At 34.8% G+C, this 22835-nt stretch overlaps 3 protein-coding genes across 3 annotated transcripts; 1 reads left to right on the top strand and 2 right to left on the bottom strand.

Moving 5' to 3' along the window:
* Positions 1-1078: 1078 nt before the first annotated feature.
* Positions 1079-8989, bottom strand: LOC123321033 (ankyrin-3-like). The gene is made up of 4 exons (XM_044908537.1): positions 8803-8989; positions 8171-8434; positions 6060-6914; positions 1079-1137 (listed from the first exon to the last, which is right to left on the bottom strand). Exons 1-4 carry the CDS (start codon positions 8894-8896, stop codon positions 1079-1081), a joined length of 1272 nt encoding a protein of 423 aa, XP_044764472.1. The 5' UTR covers positions 8897-8989.
* A 4454-nt stretch (positions 8990-13443) lies between these two features.
* LOC123320420 lies at positions 13444-22835 on the top strand. The gene is made up of 2 exons (XM_044907740.1): positions 13444-13500; positions 20024-22835. The coding sequence occupies exon 2, from the start codon at positions 20031-20033 to the stop codon at positions 22818-22820; it is 2790 nt and encodes a 929-aa protein (XP_044763675.1). The 5' UTR covers positions 13444-13500; positions 20024-20030; the 3' UTR covers positions 22821-22835.
* On the bottom strand, positions 14019-14858 carry LOC123321032. Its single transcript, XM_044908536.1, has one exon. The coding sequence runs from the start codon at positions 14856-14858 to the stop codon at positions 14019-14021; it is 840 nt and encodes a 279-aa protein (XP_044764471.1).

Raw genomic sequence — 22835 nt, 5'->3', positions numbered from 1 at the left:
TGTAGAAAAAATATTGTTCCTAACTCTTGCGGAAAGTGTCTTGCCCGCACTCAACTGCTTACCCGAACTCTGCTTCGCCTCGTTCGGGCAACGGCAGTTTCGTGCGGGCAAGTATCACTTTCCGCACTTGATAGGAAAATAACTATTTCCGCTCCGCTCCGCGTCATTCTGTCAACTGGAGTCTCTTGCGGAAAAGTTTCACTTTCGACACTTGTTGGGAAAATAACTATTTCCATGGCATAATAAGAATAAGGAAAATATTTTTCGGGAAACAAGCTTGAGAGATGATTAAGCGGTAGCTTTTCCTACACCTTTCATCTCGCAATCATACAGAGAAACACCAGCAAAAACTTTTTGGAGAACCTTTTCGCTTGCTCAATCTCTATTTGTCAGTTTGTTGATTTTTGATAACACTCGATTAGTTTGTTTGCAAACAAGTAGGTACGTATTTATTTGCACCTTGTTTTTACTTCTGAAAATTTTATACATAAATCAAGCTTTCATAAGTAAGAGGCAGATTTTTAGAAAAGGAATATTTTTCGAAAGATGAAAGTTGAGAGCTAGTTCTGAAATCCGATTGCCATAAATTATCAGTGAGTTACCTATATTTATCGTTTCTTGAAGAAATTATGCAATAGACACCTGTGATGAACATTAATAACTAGAATCACTTCTGAGACTCCTAATTTTCGAAGTGTTTCCAATATTCCAACCTTAATTCAAAAAATCTTAATTTGAAAAACAAAAAACATGCCTGTAAACATTTCGATGTAATTCAATTTTGCTAGACTCATGGAGCATTTGTGGAAATCGTATCACTAAAAAGTGAAAATAAAATCTCAAAAACATTTTGCATCTCGAAAAGTGTTCGCCAGATGACACTAAAATTTTTCAAATACGTTCGAAACGAACACATCTTTTTCAAAAATATAATGAGTTTTTATATGTTTTCCCAATTTTTACAAGAATATTTCAGACTTCAAAAATCTATAATAATGTGAACTGTGAAATTTCTCTTCGGAATAATAGATTATTTATCGTTTTCCATCTACAGATCTCTCATTGCGCTGTATGACTTCTATATGTATTCAGCAAATTGAATTTCGCCTCTATTGTATGGAACCCCCACTACAACACCTACAAAAAGAAACTACTGAAATCATTGTTCAATTATTCTAAGCTTCATTTGATTCATTCTTATTGTACTAATAGTGTAGCATTTATACAAGATGTGTTCATATAGCAGCCTATCCACATCTTGTGAAGATAATGGACCACACTTCGTACATATTGTCCTGAATAAATAATTTTTTCTCTTGTCTACAGGGTACGCTATCTCTGAGTCTCTTATCCAGCATAATTTTTCACTGATCAATTGTGGAATGATAAGAGAAACTGAAATGAAAATTTTCAAATGAAACGTTTTTTCAGTCGAATTCGGAGTATTCTAAAGATAAAAACGTTTAATAATTGTGGTGTAATTTTGAATAGCCAGATATGTACTACATTGAGAGCAGTTATTTCTTGACAGATTTCAACCAAAAATTATGTAATTAGTGAATATAGAATCACTAAATATTGAACTATGAAAAATGAAATGATATACGAAACGAATTTTTCAAAATTGTTAGTATACATAGAGTTGAAATTTTACTCGGATGTCACGTTTAAAATCACTTTTTGAGTCCGTCATTGTGAAATTTTTGCAAAAATTTCAACTTCATAACCCAATAAATTTTATGATTCTGAAGACGGCTAGCAAAATCTTGCCGAAACGTTGGGGAGAAAGTGGTAATAGCCCAATAAATCCTACACGTATATTTTGTTGTTGTTGCAGAATAACATGTTTTCTTGGATCCTTGTATCTTGTATTTGTCGTTATTTAAACAACCTCGAGGAAGATTCCACCCAGTGAGGTTGAATTTACAACCGAACACTGTACGAAAAGTATTATGCAAACAAAGCTTCAAGTTCTCTCAGTAAATCATTTTGGTGTTTACAGTCCTTCCAAGAAATGCGTTTACCGTTATCCTTTTCTGCTTATTCAGAGTTGAAATTTTACTCGGATGTCACGTTTAAACTCACTTTTTGAGTCCGTCATTGTGAAATTTTTGCAAAAATGTCCACTTATTCTGAAGACGGCTAGCAAAATAAATGAGTAATCTACCATAATAAAACAATGACAAAACCGACAGAAATAGCTTCGGGTCGGCAGCAAATGCTCTGTATAATCATCTTATATAACCTATAACTGAAATGTCACTGTGAATCTGCGTCGATTGTCAATTTCGAAAGCAATATACTGTATCGTGTTTTTCTCTTTTTTTCGCGTTGCGAAGTTATTTTCTTTTATCGGCCGTCTTGTAATTTGTTCGACAGTATTCTTTTCTTTTCTTGATTTTATTCCATTATTTTCCTTATTTGTGGATTGCTGTGATTTTTGCAATTTTCTCATGCAAGGTTTTCATTTATTTTCTTTGCATGGCCGTTCAATAATGCCATGTTTATGTCTTGTGAATCAGTTCATTGCTGATCCTATTGCCTGTCTTAGGTAGATGTTATGGATTCTTTTCCTTCCAACACTACGCTGCGTGTGTTATTGTCGCCCTTATTACCTACTGTCTTGTATATTCTCAATTCAACACTGGAAATGGACTAGTTGAAATCTAAATTGAGAAGTGAACTGCATGGAACATGCCGTCATCGATCGAAAGAGAAGTAGGTAGATCAGTTTCTCGCTTATTTGACGTCATCAGTATCACCTGGCTCAAATCGATGATGACAACCAAAATGAAATGCAGAGCTTATATTAATTGCATTTTGGCTGTACTGATGACGGCAAATGAGCCTAATACCACAGACAACCTGTTTCTGCCTACTATTCTCTCAATCGATGACGTCACGTTCTATGCAGTTCACTTCTCAATTTAGATTTCCACTGGTCCATTTCCGGTGTTATTATTTATTATGACTTTGTTGTTCCTGTTCAGTAATGAATAGAGAAAGCTTCTCATTCTTCTAGCGTTGATATGTTCATTTGTCTGATATGGGCGTTGAAATTGAGTTTCTCCTCGAATATTACTCGTAAATACTTGGTGAGATTGGGATGCTTTTTAAGTTTATACTACTAGTAGATTTGCTCGAAGTTTTTTCATAATGAAATAGTACAACTGGATTCACTTTAATTCAATCCATCTATCTAGCAGGAAGCACATAACCTACCAAAGTAGATCATGCTATATACTTGTTAAATTGCTTAAATTGGCTATTATTGTGGTGTTTGCACAGGTACCTACTTAGCAAGTTTTGTGTTTGGAGTTTTCGACAAATCCCAACATTGAACCTTGGCGGACTCCTGTTTTTATGCCTTTATCTTCTGATTCATCCTTTTCGATATTCATGAACTATAGGAACTTCCTTCCGCCCAGAAGGGCGTAGAAGGGGCCACATATAACATTTTAAAAATACATAATAATCCATTTATTAATTATATGAGAACACCCAGTTTTATATGAATAAGTAAACAGTGGGCTAGTCCTTGACTTGTGAAAACATTTTTACAGAAGATTCCTGAAATCAAAAGAAACACTTTTTTTTTCGCCATTTTTTTCCATTTCTGCTCGGTTCAGAAGATACAGTTTGTTGAAAATCCATAAAAGATTAATTTAATAACATATATGAACCTCTTGTTTCTGGCGCCACCTGTTAGGATGGTACAGTAAAGAAGAAAAATTATGCTGAAATTGATGGCTGATGGGTGTAGCTGCATTCGGAGAAAGCAGATCGTGGCCACTCCTGAATGATCGTGATCAACATTGTGTTCTGTAGTGATCTACTGCGTCCGACATGAATAATTTCCGTTTCAGCTAACTATCAGGCAACTAATTGAGTGGACTCTTTGAAGGAATCAGTTAATTCCGATTCGTTAGCGTCAACCTTAATTTCGATGAACTCAGATAAGTTTCGAATATTGCAGGCAAAGCTCAGGAAAAAGTTCGAAAGATCACGTTATGATGAAAACGTTCTTATAAAACATAATCTAACTAAAAACTTCAATGAAATAATAAATCATTCGAAAACTAAAGAATTAATTTCTAGTTTTATGTAAAATAGTTGCATAATGAAATGGATTCGATCGAATATGATCGAGTGAAGAGACAGAGAAATGCTCGGTGATATCTTCCAAATATTTCTGGTAGTTCTACACTACAAGAAAGTGCAGTGGCTTTGAACATGGTCGTAAATACGAGGAAAGAAAATAGAATAAGATTCTTTTTAGCTTTAGTTCTTCATTAAAAACAATTTCGCAATAAACAGCTGATGCGAATCTTTCTCTGATTTTCCTTTGGCTAGTTTCAAAGATGTTTGTCTGGATTACTAATAGAAAACTTGAAATGTGCGCTATAGAATCATTTACAATTGTTTTTTCAAATTAGTACATGTACCGTGAAACGGAGCGCTGAAGCTTGTTTCTCGGTACAGTGACTATATATACTCCATTCTTTTTTATGAAAGCACTCGGTTATTGGACGTGGAAATTTGACACATTCCACACTGATACGAAAATGTGAGGTTATGACACTTGTCGAAACATTTTTGTTTTGAAATCAGCGCTATGTTGTCCGTTATACGTAAAAGTTTCAGTAATTACGTATTTTCTTCAAAAAATAAATTAAGTCGAAAATATATATGTTCAACATGACTATAAGTGATAAACATAACTTACGTTTAAACAAACTGGTAAAAGGGATTCCTTATCTAGTTATTTGCATAGAAAGTACTAGAAATCATTTTTTAAATATATCTATTTTCGCAATGGGTGAAAATTAATTTGATGACAAATATAATAATATACAGTTGCTTGAGAAGAGTTAATGTTGGTTATCTTCTTTGGCTAAAGGTTGAAGACCTTACATCAGTTGTCGAACAGAAACCACTTGGTAAATCCAAGTTTCGTCAAGAAACACAAATCTTCACACACAAAGATTCATATTGTATGAAAGTAATTTTGTCTGAAACGATGTCCGTCTCCCGTTATATTTTGCATGATTAAGTTGTGTGTGTCAATAGGTACTGGTACTGAGTGTTCATTTTTCAAATTATAATCCCAAATTTGCCGTTGCAGGTATTTTCTAAAAATAGACTTTCTGTTCTTTTCTTGCCAAAATTCTGTAGAGAATTTCTGGCTCTTACAAACGGCTTTATATAACTCTGAATATTACATTTTTATATGGATTTTCAACAACATGTAAAGGATGGTAAAGGAAAAAAGGGTTTCTTTTGATTTCAGAAATTATCTGTGAAAATTTGTGTACAAGCATTTGAGTATTGATATTTAATACTTAACTTACAAGTCAAAGACTCACGCTTCATATATAAAATAGAAAATGAAAACGGATCATAACAAAATATATATTATATCATAGAATAAAAATAAGTTAACAAAAGGTATAAATATGGTTTCAACACAAATAAAACCTCACCAGTATTTTAAACATAAATATCAAATAAATAATATATAAATTAATACATTTAAATGAATTATTAAATGTCAGATTTGAAAGAAATGGTAATAAGATAAACGAAAATATACAAATGAATACTGAATAAAATATTCCTTACAAAATTGTCCGCGTTGTGATTTTGGAAATTCGCTACTCTTTCAGTGATCAAACTCTTTATATGAGCAGACCGTTGGAATGAAATCGGTTTCAGTTTAATCATTTCCTCAGTAGGACAAAGTCTTATTATTTCTTCCACTGAGTAAATGCTCAGATCGTTTCCACCGATTCGTGTTAAGAAATCGTGAAAAATATTTTCAGACTGCATCCTTTTCAAACCAAGTTTATAGTTACAAATCAAATTCCGCCCATAAATAGGAATTTTTTTCTTGAACATAGGAAATTTTCGCCTATGAAATTTGGCCATTTCATTCCTGGTAAGAGCATTTCTGAAAATATTTGCCAGGGTTCTGTCATCCGAGGACAAGGCCGTGAATAAGGATACTTGTTTTTCGTTCCCCAGTTGACGGCCATTAAGTAAGCAGAGTTCAATCTTACACGACCTCACATATTCATTGATTTCACGGTCTGTCCTCACGCAATTCAAAAGTAGGGGATCCAAATCGAATCTTCCCTTGAACTCCTGGACAATCATATTTTTCACGATTTCTTTCACTTTCTTCCTATCGCTCCGTATAATGTAGTCCAAGAACGTTGAGTTTGCCCCATTCAAAATGCACGCATAGGCTCCCTTTTCCATAAGGAACATCAAAAAATTCGCAGAATGGTTTGAACAAGCTGCCACGTGAAGCACGGTACCAAATATACCGTCTTCCTTGTTCAAGCTTCCACCATATTTCAAAAATAATTCTACGAGCTTCTTATTTCTAGGCAGGGAATTGGCTGGTAAGAGTCTCATCAGGTTATGAATTGGTGTAGATCCCTTTGAGTCCTCTATATTTGGATTGTCCATTTTTTGGAGCAGGAGATCAAATATATCCATATTCACTCCTGCTCTTTTAGTACAGAGGATATGCAGGGGTGTACATCCATATTCATCCTTCGAGTTAACATCCGCTCCGCTTTCAACCAGTGTCTTGACTAGATCCATGGAAGAATGGAATCTGACAGCCCAATGCAGTGGAGTTTGCCCAGCTTCATCTCTGGCCTCTACGTCCGCCCCATTGTCCAGGAGGGTTTTAATGATATCAAGCCTTCCTGCTTTTGTAGCTTCGTGTAAAGCTGTCCATTTTCCATTCGTCCTCATGTTTATATTTAACTCGTTCCTTCTGATAATATATTCCACCACGTCTTTCAATCTTCTACTAACGGCGATATGTAAGGCAGTACTTCCTCCATGAAAAATGTTTATATCTTTCACGAACATAAGAAAGTTGATGATCAAGGCAGAATCTGTAACAAAATAATGTTGAGAAAACATTGAATTGATGTGGCCGATACATAAGGAAAATCCATTTTTAAACTAAAAACAGAAATATATAATTTTCACCAACATCTTTTACTTTCACCCATCTGGAGATGATATTGTGATAGAGAAGTTAAAAAAAAATAGTGATAACAAGAATTTTTTCCGATAAAATTTTCTTAAATATTTTTTGTTTCATCATTTTCCACTTTTTTTTCAAAATAGGCAAGAGTTTATAATATAAATTATAAGGGTGTATTTAAAGGTGAGGCTTTTTTTAACAGAAGGTATAATATAACTGGTTAAAATGAAGCGTTTCACCAAAAATCACCTATACAAAACTTTCAAAATGACAAATCTTAAAACAAAAATTAATTAAATAAATAATAAAATAATTAAAAAAAATTACTGAAATAGATCCTGATACGACCCTAGACCTTTTGTTAGCTGAATTATCGCAAAGCAATGGAAAAAACTTATCGATTCGACCATGTGGTTTCGTTTAGGATATTGGCACGTTTTAGAGCCCTAATTTTAAGCTAATGATTCAAGAATAACAGAAGAAATAAAATATGACAGTTTCAGCAAGCCGAAACAAAAAAAATGGCCATAAAGGTCACTAAAATCAGTTTTTTTGAATTATCTCCTCTCCTGGGATTCAAATTGTTATCGCATTCAACATGAAAGTTGTAGAGCATAACATTTTCTATGAATTTTGTCCGAAGCAATTTTTTCTACTTTCGAACGTTTTTGAGATATATGGCGATAAGTGTATATTAGACTGTGATTCTACATCGACCTTGGATTTTCGTATTTCTGGCTAAGCTCCTCGCCCTTATCGCCCTATTACTCGGAAACTGTTATAAAACTGCTGCAGACAAAAGTTGCGAAGAATTTTATTATCTACAGCTTCAATAAAGAATACAGAAACGATTAGAGGTACAGGAAGGGAGATAATTAAAAAAAATGCCTTATTATTATGAAACTATCAGATTAAGGAAACTCCCCTGATTAGTGTCAGATTAATGAATTTTTTGTATGCTCCCCAACTATCACTATGAACTGATAATTATGAGCCCGAAATTTTTGAATTGAACAATTAAATTGATCAAAAAACATCAAAATAGCCGTTGAAATGAAATATATATCAATAACAATCTATTTTAGATTAGTGAATTGTGCGAAATGATGCTTACGCATAGCAAAATAAGTAATATCCGAGTCAGAAATATGAACAACTTACCCTTATGTCGTAAAATCCTCTGCATAATGGTTTCCCTGCTCCTACATTTCAAAGGATTTGCTCCATGCTTCAGAAGAAGGCACATCACTAACTTGTCCCTGGAACTATGACGAGTCTTGTCACCTACCAATAATTCTAAGGCAGTTTTCCTCTGATAACTCCAAGTGTCCACACTGAAATCCAAATGCGGCAGCCTATTCTCCAAAAAGTCTGCCACATTTTCGACGGTCCAATGACATTTCACATTCTTGACGAATTGAACAGCTGAAACGTTTCTGTAATTGTACTCCATGATGTTCAACGAACTTGGGAAATAATTTAATTTAGAAAAATAGTTTTGGAATGGATCTCAAAAGAAAAAAAGTGAGCGAAGATTCTTCACAACTAAAACTTAAGGTATGAACTCTCTGAATCCCGGTTTTCGTTTAATTATTCTTTTTTCTGGCAGTACCCTTTATACAAGCTGCAATTCGTTTCGGGCATGGAATCCAGATCTGCGCAGGTACAGAGTGTAAAATGAAATTTGTTACCTGTCGGTACATGTGAATCACTACTCATATTGTAAATAATGCTTGTTCTTTACTTCCACTTCTTTCACGACTATACCTATTCTAAACATTTATAACAGGTACCTTTTATACGAACCATTCGTTCAAGTCTGTTGAAGATAAGCATCCCTGCTAGTTCTGGGTAAAAGTATTTAACAACTATTGGAAGTGAAGTCATACTTCCAGGAATTCTCGACTGTGAAAGGGTAAAATTCTTCTACTAATGATAAGCTGGAGCAGAGAAAAAGTTTAAAGTTTTCGGGGGTACCACGGTTTTTTTTTATTACCGTTTGATATTCTAAATATCAATTATGACTATTTCGAATATAGGTACAGGATGTGAATAAAAGCTGCGGAAAATTTTGTATGGTGGTTCCTTGTCAAAAAGGAGGGTGGTCTCTGAGCCTCTGGTAATATACAGTTCATAAAAAAGGGGGCGATTTTATGCGACCGAGAAGGCACCTTGGTCTCAATGTTAAGTGATGTTCCCCTATGATTGTAAAAAATAATCAAAATAGATAAAAAATAGGCGAATTTTCATGCTAAATTTTTTATTGTTCCTCTACGAATCCATTGATTCATTATTTTTTTCTCTAAAACGTTGTGTAGGAAATTATAAGAGACCTCATTTGTTCAGAGTGAATCAAACTTTCTCTTAAATATATTTTTCCGCTCCGCTCCGCGTCATTCTGTCAACTGGAGTCTCTTGCGGAAAAGTTTCACTTTCGACACTTGTTGGGAAAATAACTATTTCCATGGCATAATAAGAGTAAGGAAAATATTTTTCGGGAAACAAGCTTGAGAGATGCTTAAGCGGTAGCTTTTCCTACACCTTTCATCTCGCAATCATACAGAGAAACACCAGCAAAAACTTTTTGGAGAACCTTTTCGCTTGCTCAATCTCTATTTGTCAGTTTGTTGGTTTTTGATAACACTCGATTAGTTTGTTTGCAAACAAGTAGGTACGTATTTATTTGCACCTTGTTTTTACTTCTGAAAATTTTATACATAAATCAAGCTTTCATAAGTAAGAGGCAGATTTTTAGAAAAGGAATATTTTTCGAAAGATGAAAGTTGAGAGCTAGTTCTGAAATCCGATTGCCATAAATTATCAGTGAGTTACCTATATTTATCGTTTCTTGAAGAAATTATGCAATAGACACCTGTGATGAACATTAATAACTGGAATCACTTCTGAGACTCCTAATTTTCGAAGTGTTTCCAATATTCCAACCTTAATTCAAAAAATCTTAATTTGAAAAACAAAAAACATGCCTGTAAACATTTCGATGTAATTCAATTTTGCTAGACTCATGGAGCATTTGTGGAAATCGTATCACTAAAAAGTGAAAATAAAATCTCAAAAACATTTTGCATCTCGCAAAGTGTTCGCCAGATGACACTAAAATTTTTCAAATACGTTCGAAACGAACACATCTTTTTCAAAAATATAATGAGTTTTTATATGTTTTCCCAATTTTTACAAGAATATTTCAGACTTCAAAAATCTATAATAATGTGAACTGTGAAATTTCTCTTCGGAATAATAGATTATTTATCGTTTTCCATCTACAGATCTCTCATTGCGCTGTATGACTTCTATATGTATTCAGCAAATTGAATTTCGCCTCTATTGTATGGAACCCCCACTACAACACCTACAAAAAGAAACTACTGAAATCATTGTTCAATTATTCTAAGCTTCATTTGATTCATTCTTATTGTACTAATAGTGTAGCATTTATACAAGATGTGTTCATATAGCAGCCTATCCACATCTTGTGAAGATAATGGACCACACTTCGTACATATTGTCCTGAATAAATAATTTTTTCTCTTGTCTACAGGGTACGCTATCTCTGAGTCTCTTATCCAGCATAATTTTTCACTGATCAATTGTGGAATGATAAGAGAAACTGAAATGAAAATTTTCAAATGAAACGTTTTTTCAGTCGAATTCGGAGTATTCGAAAGATAAAAACGTTTAATAATTGTGGTGTAATTTTGAATAGCCAGATATGTACTACATTGAGAGCAGTTATTTCTTGACAGATTTCAACCAAAAATTATGTAATTAGTGAATATAGAATCACTAAATATTGAACTATGAAAAATGAAATGATATACGAAACGAATTTTTCAAAATTGTTAGTATACATAGAGTTGAAATTTTACTCGGATGTCACGTTTAAAATCACTTTTTGAGTCCGTCATTGTGAAATTTTTGCAAAAATTTCAACTTCATAACCCAATAAATTTTATGATTCTGAAGACGGCTAGCAAAATCTTGCCGAAACGTTGGGGAGAAAGTGGTAATAGCCCAATAAATCCTACACGTATATTTTGTTGTTGTTGCAGAATAACATGTTTTCTTGGATCCTTGTATCTTGTATTTGTCGTTATTTAAACAACCTCAGTAGGGTAGGTAAGCAGATTCTGAACCACTTCAATGGCGAATGAAGAGTAATCCGACAAAGTATGATTCGGAGTACTTGAACATTATGTGGTTGGATTATGAAATGTTATACTGGTGTGTTATTAGATTGATTGATGAATATTTTTCAGAGTTAGATGAAAAAATCGTTGTTTAATTAAGGGTGGTGTCTCTGTGTGCGTGAAAGGAAGAAGCTACAAAGGTGGTCCATGATTTCGTATAATAGATAAAATTGGAAATGTTTCTTTGTTCCTTTGACAGAGGTTTTTTTTTTCTCATCTGTGGAGATGTTCCGAGAAAAACGTTTGGGTCTTTTATTGTTTAAATAAGGGTGTCTTTGCATGCCGGAAAAAAAGAGCAATAAAGATCGGCAATAATTCAGTATAATAGATGAGATTCCATTGACAGGGTTTTTTTTCTTATCTATGAGGATGTATCGAGAAAACTATCAGTTTGGGTCTTTTATCATAAAATGACAATTATCTGAATTAATGGTCACTCTTTTACTCCCCAATATACCTGTGGATTCTAACCGTAATAAAAATGTAAATTTTACCCATTCGAAATAGTTTTGGTGCTATAGGTATTCGAAGATGTCAGTCTGCATTCCGCCTCATGTGATAAGAATGACAGGTTTACTCATTCCCTTTGTCCAAAAATTGGTACATTATGACCGCTAATGGGGGCTGAAGGTTTATTGTGTTTAATGACAAAGGGCGGAGCTATCCCTTAATTCTTCTCGATACACCTGTCGAGTGGCGTTTCTCACCGTAATAAATAAAAGATTTAATTGGTCTTCAGTTCAGATTCGTTTGATGCAGATCTTTTATAACGAAAACAGTCTGGTTATTTTTTTGAATGGTAAGAAGGGCCATGATGGTGGGGAAAAAGGGTCGAGAAGAATATAAAAAGAATAGAACTGCCATTCCAACATCAGTCTTCAATTCTCAGTTGCTCTGACTTTGATGAAAAAAGAAATATCACAGAGTTTGTTGCAGTCCATAGAGTAATAAGAAATTGTTTTTCTTCAGTGAATTTTTGTGACGAATCTCATTTTCCAATGTAAGTATTCAAACTTTGTAGCGATAGAAATATTCTTAAATATTTGAAATTTATTTCAGCATAAAATAAAAAAAAAACAATAAAAATTATAACAATGGATCTGACAAAAATTAACCAGTGTGGTTCACTTTCACAGCACCAGAAACCAATTGCATCACTTAAGGATTTGATAGTGGGTGAAGTCCATCGAATAATTGATGCAAAATTACTGAAGACTAGATTCGGGGAATCTATTCTCTTGGAGTTGGAAGAAAAGTGTATATTTCTACCGAAACGAGCAAACGACCATCTGAAGCAAGTCATAAAGGAATTCAGTGGAGCTGGGTTTGGAATCAAATTCCTTGGGGTGAAGGAAATACCGAAATATAAACCAGTTCAACTCTTTGAGATTGTCCAATTGTGAAGATGGAGGTATGTAATATTGATTTATTCCATAATGCAATGAATCTTCTGTTTCACGAAAATGACATCATGATTAGAAAAAAATGGATCAATTTGATTAACAAACATATTCGTTTATTGAAAAATTTAATGAAAAATACTCATCACGGACAAAAATTCAGCATTCAATCTGCCATTTGCCATTTGAAAAGATACAAAATTCAACTAAAATCCTTTGATGCGCATAGAGGTGAGGGAATACGAAGTGTAAGAAGTAATCGGGTGAAATGGGAGGATGTTCAATCAGCATTTGAATCAAGAATAAGAACTGGGGTTATAATCAATTTAAAGCATACGGTCGTTGAAGAATTTTTCGATGATGCATTTCATCTTTTCAAACATAGAATTAGAAATGCAATAAGCAGTATTGGAATTGTTAAAGTGAATTTAGTATTTTGCGGACAATTCATTAAAAAAAGTGGTGATGATGAGCTACTCGATTTCAAATATTTCCCTACACAAAATGCAACAATTGATGGGGGAACAGATTTAAACGATTGGTTTGAAAGAAATGCTTTAAACATAATCAAACAAAAACTTGAAGAATTTCAAGAGAAAGAGAGTGGTTTTGCTCTTCAATCAATTGTTTCATTAGAAGTCAATATGAATAAGGTGGAAATGGGTAATGGAGGTAGTTCATTCATCAATCTTCCTGAAAAAATTGCGGCCAAAAAAGCATGCATTAATATCAAAAACAATGATCAATGTTGTTTTTTGTGGAGTATTACTGCATGCTTACATCCAGCATCTTCCCACTCTGATAGAGTGTCATCATATCCCTACCCAAGCACTATTTTTAATTGTGATGGTATAGATTTTCCTATAAAACTTAAAGATATAGAGAGGTGTCGCCGACTGAGGCGCAACGATATTTTAGTGGACTTGTATGAAAGAAAAACGAATTTGACAAATCGAATATTGGCCAATTCCACCTACCTTTTAACAGCTGAAGATCTCGCTGGGTAGTTTGGCTTGGTAGATCAGATTCACTGATTTTCTTGTTTGTGAAGATACAACAATGAGAATTGATGAGAATAATTAAGATTCGCTCGATCGAAATTTTCACTCTTCGGTTCAACAACATTCCAAGCATATGTCTTCTTTCTTCGCACCAGGTATCATATGAAAATTGGCCAACACACATGCGCGAAAAATTGAATGAACCGCGAAGTACGTACACTACACGCAACAAACACTTTAATTTGGAAGGAAAACAGAAAATAAATGAGGCGTTACAATAGTTCAATTGTAACAATAACAAAAATATATTGTATGAGAAAAATTAGAAAGCAACCCATACATAAACAAAAAATGATGCCCGAACATTCCGCCCACCTAAAATAGAATTATTTTACATACATGATTATGATTGTCCTGGGAGAGGACATAATTTGACCAACGGTCTTTGCAGAATACCGCTAGAAGTGCGAACAGTAGCCACTCGTGCTATACCGTCCTTACCCAGATGAACATCAACCACGCGAGCTGTACGCCAACGTCGAGGAGGTTGCTGTTCATCCTTGATCAATACAAGTTGTCCTATAGATAACTGAGAATCGGCTGGTGTAAACCATTTTGTTCGTTGTTGCAAAGTATTTAGGTATTCAACATGCCACCGTTTCCAAAAATCCTGATGTAACCGAGTTAGCAGTTGCCATCTGGATAATCTGTTCATGGATAAATTGGATAGGTCAGGTTCAGGAAGGTCGGAAAGAGGAGCGAGGGTAAGAAAATGACCTGGAGTGAGCACAGATAGGTCATTTGGATCTGTACTCAAAGGACAAAGTGGCCGTGAATTTAATACCGCTTCTATTTGAACGAACACAGTATACAACTCTTCGTAGGTAAGCACCTGATCACCAACTAACTTGTAGAGATGCGTTTTAACGGATTTGATTCCGATTTCCCACAACCCTCCGAAATGAGGAGCTGAAGGAGGATTAAAATCCCAATCCATCTTCTCAGCTTCTGCGGCGTACTTCATATTATTGAGAAGTTCTCGTTGAGCACCTTTGAAATTAGTACCACCGTCACTAAATAACCTATTGCATCTACCTCTGCGAGCAATAAAACGTTTCAGAGCAGCCAGAAAGGCTTCACTAGACAAATCTGAAACGAGTTCCAGATGCAGTGCTTTGGTCGTGAAACACACAAAAAGACAGAGATATGCCTTGAGAACCTTTGCACCTCTACCTCTGGACATGGTAATGCGAAATGGACCGCCAAAATCGACACCCACACATTGAAAAGGCTTCAATTGATTAACGCGACAAGATGGAAGATTGCCCATCATCGGTTGTAAGGGTTTTGGATTAGAACGAAAGCACGTTAAGCATTTTGAAGTGACTCTTCGAATATGCTTTCTTGCAGATAAAATCCAAACCTGCCGAGAGAGAAGGAATTGTAATGTTTGTGAACCTGGATGAAGATATAATTGATGGAAATGCTTGATGAGCAGATCAGTGAATTTATTGTTACCTGGCAATAACGCTGGATGTTTATGGTCATATTGAAGGCCAGAAAACGATAATCGACCACCCACACGCAAAATATCATCATTTCCGATGAAGAGATTCAGTTTCTGAAGATATTTCATTGTGATAGGACGATTTGATCGAAGATTTTGAATTTCCTCACCAAAAACTCTTTGCTGAACGCATTTAATGAGAAAGTTGAGAGATTGTTTTCTTTCCACGGATAGGATGCTACCGACTCTTTTAGATAAAGGAGTTCTAAGATTGAAAATGAAACGATGTAAATATATTACAACTTGGTTGAGTTTAGAGAAGGAAGAATATTTAGCTATGAGCTCGTCAAATATATCAGATGAAGTGAAGGTACTCAGAACAACCTGACGCTCTTCATCAGTTGGAATTTCTTTGATTGGTGGACCACAAGTCTTCTCAATCGGATCCATAGACTGAAGCCATGGAGGTCCCGCCCACCATAAGGAATGGTCTAACAAACCGGAAGGAGACAAACCCCGTGATGCACAATCTGCTGGATTATCTTGGGATTTAACATAACCCCATCTATCTGGAGGAACCAATTCTTGGATTTGTGCAGTACGATTACTCACGAAACTTTTCCAGCGGTAAGGAGATGATCTAATCCAATGAAGTACTACGGTTGAGTCTGACCAAGCGAATACTTCATCCACCTTTAATGAACCTTCATAAGATTTTATTACAATAGAAAGCAATTTTGCAAGGAGGAGCGCTGCACATAGCTCCAACTTTGGTAGAGTCATGCGTTTGATAGGTGAGACTTTTGACTTTGCACAAATGAAAGAAACATTTATTGTACCATCAACATTTAAAAATCGGAAATATATGACAGCGGCATACCCCTTTTCGCTGCTGTCCCCAAATCCATGAACTTCACATTTAGAAAATGATTGCGTGAATATTCTGCGCGGTATTCGCAGAGTGGACAGAATGTGCAACTCTGATTTGCACTGACTCCAGCGATTCAATATATCCGTAGGAGGAACGTCGTCCCACTGTAGACCGAGTGTCCAGAGATGTTGAATTAGATGTTTGACAAAGAAAGTGAATGGAGTTAGAAAACCGATAGGATCAAAAATACGCGCCAAATCCGACAGAATGGTCCGCTTTGTAACTGGTTTTTCGTTAATATCGATAGAATACGAGAAATGATCTCCAGATGGAAACCACCTTAATCCAAGAATTTTCAAAACCGAATTATCATCGAAATTCAACGACTGTTGATGTCGATGATCTGGTGGTAAATGATTTATTAGCTCTGGAATATTACTGGACCATTTTCTCAACTCAAAGCCGCCTCGCCTCAATAAAGAAATTAACTGTTCCTGTAAACCTCGAGCTCCCTCCAAGGTATCACTACCCGATAAAATATCATCAACATACGATTCCGATTGAAGAACCGTTGCTGCTAAAGGAAAGTCTATCTCTTCATTTGAAGCCAACTGCTTGAGTACTCGAAGGGCAAGATAAGGAGATGAACCAACACCATACGTAACAGTGTTCAATTCGTATACTTGAACCGGATCAGAAACCGAAAATCTGAACAAAATTCGTTGAAACCGTCTATGAGAAGGGTGAACCAGAATCTGCCTATACATTTGTTTTATATCTGCGGTTAAAACAACATTATGAAACCGAAATTTCAACAGAAGAACCATCACATCTTTCTGAAGCTTCGGACCTGTCAAAAGAATTTCATTGAGAGAAACGTTTCCCGAAACCTTCGCGGAAGAGTCAAAGACCACTCTGAGTTTTGTGGAAGGACTATTTGGGTTGAAAACAGCATGATGTGGCATATAATATTCATCAACAGAAGGACAAGCTTCAGGAAGTAACGTCATATGACCACAATCAAGATAATCGTGCATGAACTTGTTGTACTCGCAATGAAACTCGGGAGAATTTTTGAATCTACGCTCTAGTGAAAATAGACGACGTAACGCCATGGAGTAGGTATCTCCGAAGGAACTGGAAATCGCTTCTTTGAAAGGTAACATAACCATAAAACGACCAGTAGAATCTCGAGAGTGACTTTCGACAAATATTTGCTCACATAGAGCATCTTCTGCCGAAGACTGTTCGAAGTTAGGAATTTCTTCGATTTCCCAAAATCGCTTGAGAGTTGCATCAATCGAAGAATTAGTTGTGAGATGAAAAGAGTTAATTTTTGTTGATGGGCTAGAAGTATTTCCCATAAGTATCCAACCGAATATGGTTTCTAACGCCGAAGGTTGAAATAGGTTTCCTTGTAAACGACCTGATTTCAGAATTAAAGGAAAAATAGCTGCTCCCACAAGCATATCTATAGAACCAGGAGAATGAAATGATGGGTCAGCCAAGTTAATATTCGAAATAGAGTCCCATTTATGATAGGGTACAAAACTGTTGGGCATATTAGAGCAAATTTTTGGTAATACCACAGCTTCGATGGTATAAGACGGATTTATAGATCCAACAGGACGAATCGTACAGGTAACGGAATCAGAAACAGATGATGATGTCTCACCCAAGCCAAAAATACAAAGTGGAGTTTTGAAACATTTAAGACCTAACCGTTTGACGCATTTCTGTGCAATTATATTCGTCTGGGATCCTGGATCCAAGAGAATGCGAATGGTTTGATATTGTCCTCGAGCATCTAAGATTTCAACTCTAGCAGTAGCTAATAAAACCGTAGACGGTGAAACAGAGGTGTTTGTTAAAACTTGAGGACCATATGAAGTGGAAGGAGATGAACTATCATTGACAGAATCATTAATGTTAGAAGATGGATCAATTGGTTTCAAATGTAACAATGTGTGATGATTCTTATGGCAATGGCGACAAGTTGACTTTGACGAACAATCTGATACTCTATGTCCCGAATGAAGGCAGTTAATACACCAGTTTTTATCTTTAACTATCTGTAACCTAGTTGAAGGAGATTTTTCCATAAAAGAAGAGCATTTATAAATTGTATGTTTATCGTTACAATAGCTACATGACAATTTGTTCATTGAATTCGATTGAGTGAAAAATGCTGAGCTTTTCTTATGAGGCTTATCATTTTGTTTCGATGTTAAATGCGCGCGTTGTGAAACTGCAAGCGTTAATGACTCTAGAGAGATGCACTGATTTTTAAGAAATTTAGTAAGAGCACGATAAGAAGGAATTTCTGTGGAACATTCCTGCAGTTCGAACCTCTTAATTGTAGCTGTATCTAATTTCTGCAAAAGTGAATGAAATAAAACGAAGTCCCATTGTTCAATGGGTAATTCCATATTCTTCAAACATGCTAAATTTTCAGAAAAAATAGCTAATAAATTTCTAAGACCATCTACTGACTCATTATTAAGTTTAGGTGCATTGCATATTTCCTGCCAAAATGAATTTGCTAAAAGCCTCTTATTTTGATACCTTTCAGTTAATGTTTCGAAAGCTGAATGATAATTTTCACTCGTTAATTGAAATCCCTTTAGAAGATTTCGCGTTGCAGGAGATAATGAACCGAGTAAATATTGGAATTTATCAATATCTGACAATGTGGCATTCTTGTGAATAAGACTATTGAAAATATCGAGAAACGTAGGCCAGTTTGTATAATTTCCATCAAATGTTGGTAAGGAAATTTTCGGAAGTTTGACATTTGGCGTTGTCGATGTTGTATCATTATTCGAAGCAGTTTCATCGGAAAATATGTTCGTATAAACAGTCTTAACAGTGAAGAAATTCTCCATGAAACTTGTTCTTATTGTTTTTTCAGCAGCCATATCCGGATTTTCGGTAGTTGACATTATCGAGATTATTGAATTATGCATTGTTTTGAATTCTTCGAGAATGTCATCTAAATTTGAACATCGTAATTTAAATCGAACATGCAAACTCTCATCAGTCACAGCCATATGAGCGAGTGCGAGAATTTCCTCAATCTCATCTACCTGCAGCTGACGAATCGCTTTTGCCTGCTTCAACTTATTACTACTCATTTTATTCGTAAGAATCAGGAATGAATGAACTTCGATATTCTGCAAAGATTCGAAGGAACAAATACAACAGATGAATCTCTATTATAGGTGTGTTCAATTACCCCCAGTTAAACCCGAAACTATTTACGAAATTAAGAATTAAATTGAATGACAATTTTATTTTCAGAACGAAAATGAATATGAATGTGCGAATCGATGACGTGAATGGAAATAATCAGTGATGAAGGAAACAGATTGTGATGTTTACGATAAGCAATCGAAATGTGGGATAGAGGTCTGATGCTCTCTCCGCTTCTTATCGGAAACAACACGAGAAAAAAATGAATTAGGTGAAACGAATATTTATGAATTGAAATGAATGAATTTCAAAATTAAAATGTTTGTTGGAAAGAAAATCCGGCTCGAAGGACCAATGTCGCCGACTGAGGCGCAACGATATTTTAGTGGACTTGTATGAAAGAAAAACGAATTTGACAAATCGAATATTGGCCAATTCCACCTACCTTTTAACAGCTGAAGATCTCGCTGGGTAGTTTGGCTTGGTAGATCAGATTCACTGATTTTCTTGTTTGTGAAGATACAACAATGAGAATTGATGAGAATAATTAAGATTCGCTCGATCGAAATTTTCACTCTTCGGTTCAACAACATTCCAAGCATATGTCTTCTTTCTTCGCACCAGGTATCATATGAAAATTGGCCAACACACATGCGCGAAAAATTGAATGAACCGCGAAGTACGTACACTACACGCAACAAACACTTTAATTTGGAAGGAAAACAGAAAATAAATGAGGCGTTACAATAGTTCAATTGTAACAATAACAAAAATATATTGTATGAGAAAAATTAGAAAGCAACCCATACATAAACAAAAAATGATGCCCGAACAAGAGGTTTGAAATGTTGAATAATGTTTCAGTGAATGTTTTCTCACTGCAAATGGTTAAAAATGATGATTTCATTGTAGTTCCATCTCGTATCTGCAAATCCAAAATTCCACAAAGACATGCCAATTTACTTCTAATTCAGAATATATATAACCATATTGATGATGGGAAAAATGCTCCTATTGATGCCAAAATAGAATATCATTATGTGTATATTAAGAACTTGTCGAGGTTAGTGTCGAAACAACTTAGTAAGTCTAAGAAAAATAAGTTCATATGCGATCAATGTCTTAATTATTTCACTACAGAAGAAAAACTAGGGAAACATATCGAATTGTGCTCGAATCATGAGCCATGTCACATACAGTTTCCAGAAAAGTCTCATGTTAGTTTTACAAATTACAGATACAAACAGAGAAGTCCTTTTGTAATGTATTGTGACTTTGAGTCATATTTGAAACCAATCAATGATATAAATTTGAGTTGTTTAAAGTATCAAGAACACAAACCTATCAGCGCAGGTTTTTATTTGAAAAGTTCTTATGAGGACATTGTACCGTCATATTATGAGAGCTATACTGGGGTTGATTGCATGGAATGGTTCTCGAATAAATTGTGTGAGATTGCAGATAGGTTATGCAAAATAATTAATCATGTGAAACCCATAAACTCAACTGGTTCACATAGTCGAGTTGTATGCCATATATGTGAGAAAACATTCAAAGCGGATGATAAAATAGTCATGGACCATGATCACTTTACTGGAGTGTGCCGCGGGTGGGCTCACAATAGTTGTAATCTCAATTTCAAAAAGTCTTTTATCATACCAGTAGTTTTCCATAATCTAGGTGGATATGACGCACATTTTCTTATAAAGGAGATTGCAAAACAGGGCCGCGTTTCTCTTCTACCATTAAATAAAGAAAAATATATTAGTTTTACGAAATATGATGAAAATACTCAAATACAATTCAGGTTCATTGACAGTTTACGTTTTCTCAACAGTTCGCTAGAGAATTTAGCCTCATATCTTTCATTGAATCAGTTTATTGAATTGAAAAAACAATTTTTCGACTATAATGATGATGCATTCAAACTTTTGACTAAAAAAGGTGTGTTTCCCTATGACTATATTAGTAGTGTTGATAAATTGAATGATACATGTCTACCGTCCATTGAGAAATTCTACAACAAATTGAATTATGAAGAGATAAGTGATGAACAATATCTACACGCTCAACTAATATGGTCCACATTCAATTGTCAATCATTGAAAGATTATATGATGTTATATCTTAAAACTGATATTATGCTTTTAGCCGATGTGTTTGAACAATTCCGCAATAGCTGTATAAAAGAGTATGAATTAGATCCTATTCATTTTTACACCCTTCCGGGTTATACCTTTCAATGTATGCTTAAAACAACAAAAATCAAATTAGAAATCATTAAAGATATTGACATATTACTATTCATAGAAAACGGTATAAGAGGTGGAATAAGTCAGTGTTCAAACAGATACTCTACGGCTAATAACAAATATATGGGGCCAAAATTCGATGTTAATGAACCTGAAAAGTATTTACTCTACTTAGATGTGAATAACTTATATGGTTGGGCTATGAGTCAGTTTTTGCCATATGGGGGATTCAAGTGGACAGACACAAATATAGATATTACACAAATACCTGATGATGCTCCCGAGGGATATATTTTAGAGGTTGATTTGGAATATCCCGCCGAAATACACGACAAGCACAAAGACTTGCCATTCTGTGCGGAATCACGTATCCCACCTGGATCAAAGTTGCCTAAATTATTAACTACCCTTTATCATAAAAAAAATTATATCGTGCATTATAGGACGTTGAAACAAGCCTTGAGTCATGGACTTGTTTTGAAAAAAGTCCATAGAGTTCTTCAATTCAAACAATCTGCCTGGCTCAAAATGTATATTGACAAAAATACACATTTGAGGCAGACAGCAAAAAACAATTTTGAAAAAAATCTTTTCAAATTAATGGTTAATGCTGTGTATGGGAAAACGATTGAAAACGTCCGGAAGCATAGAGAAGTTAAATTGGTCAACAAATGGTATGGCAGATATGGTGCAATGAATTTGATTTCTAGCCCTTTCTACAAGGATAGAATGATCTTCGGAGAAAATCTAGTCGCTATTGAATTGCAAAAGCGTTTAATCACAATCGATAAACCAATATATGTAGGAATGTCTGTATTAGACATTTCAAAGGTTTGCTTGTATGAATTTCATTACGATTATTTCCAACCTAATTTCAAAGAAAGTATATTGAATTATGTAGATACTGATAGTTTAACTTATGAGGTATCAAATCAAAATCCCTATGAGTGCATAAAACGAGATTGCTACACACGCTTTGATACATCTGACTATCCTAAAGGAAATCCATATGGAATTCCTCAAGTCAATAAAAAAGTATTGGGTTTGATGAAGGATGAGAATAATGGTAAGATTATGACCGATTTTGTAGGATTAAGATCAAAAATGTACTCATTTCGTGTTGATAAAGAGGAAATAAAAAAAGTGAAAGGCATAAAGCGGAATGTGATTAAAAGCCTTTCTTTCGATGACTACTTGAAATGCTTGATTGATTCCAACACTAAATTAGTAAGACAAAGAAATATAATATCTAAATGTCATGATGTTTTTTCTATTGAGCAGGAGAAAATTGCATTGTGTAGTAGAGACGATAAAAGATACATCCTACCTAATTCACATTGTACTCTACCTTGGGGTCATTATCGAATACCATCATCATCCTAGATTCCAGAGGGTGAG

The sequence above is a fragment of the Coccinella septempunctata genome, chromosome 9 (assembly GCF_907165205.1).
Source record: "Coccinella septempunctata chromosome 9, icCocSept1.1, whole genome shotgun sequence".
NCBI classification, from domain to species: domain Eukaryota; kingdom Metazoa; phylum Arthropoda; class Insecta; order Coleoptera; family Coccinellidae; genus Coccinella; species Coccinella septempunctata.
This window is presented reverse-complemented; position numbering and strand designations above follow the sequence as displayed.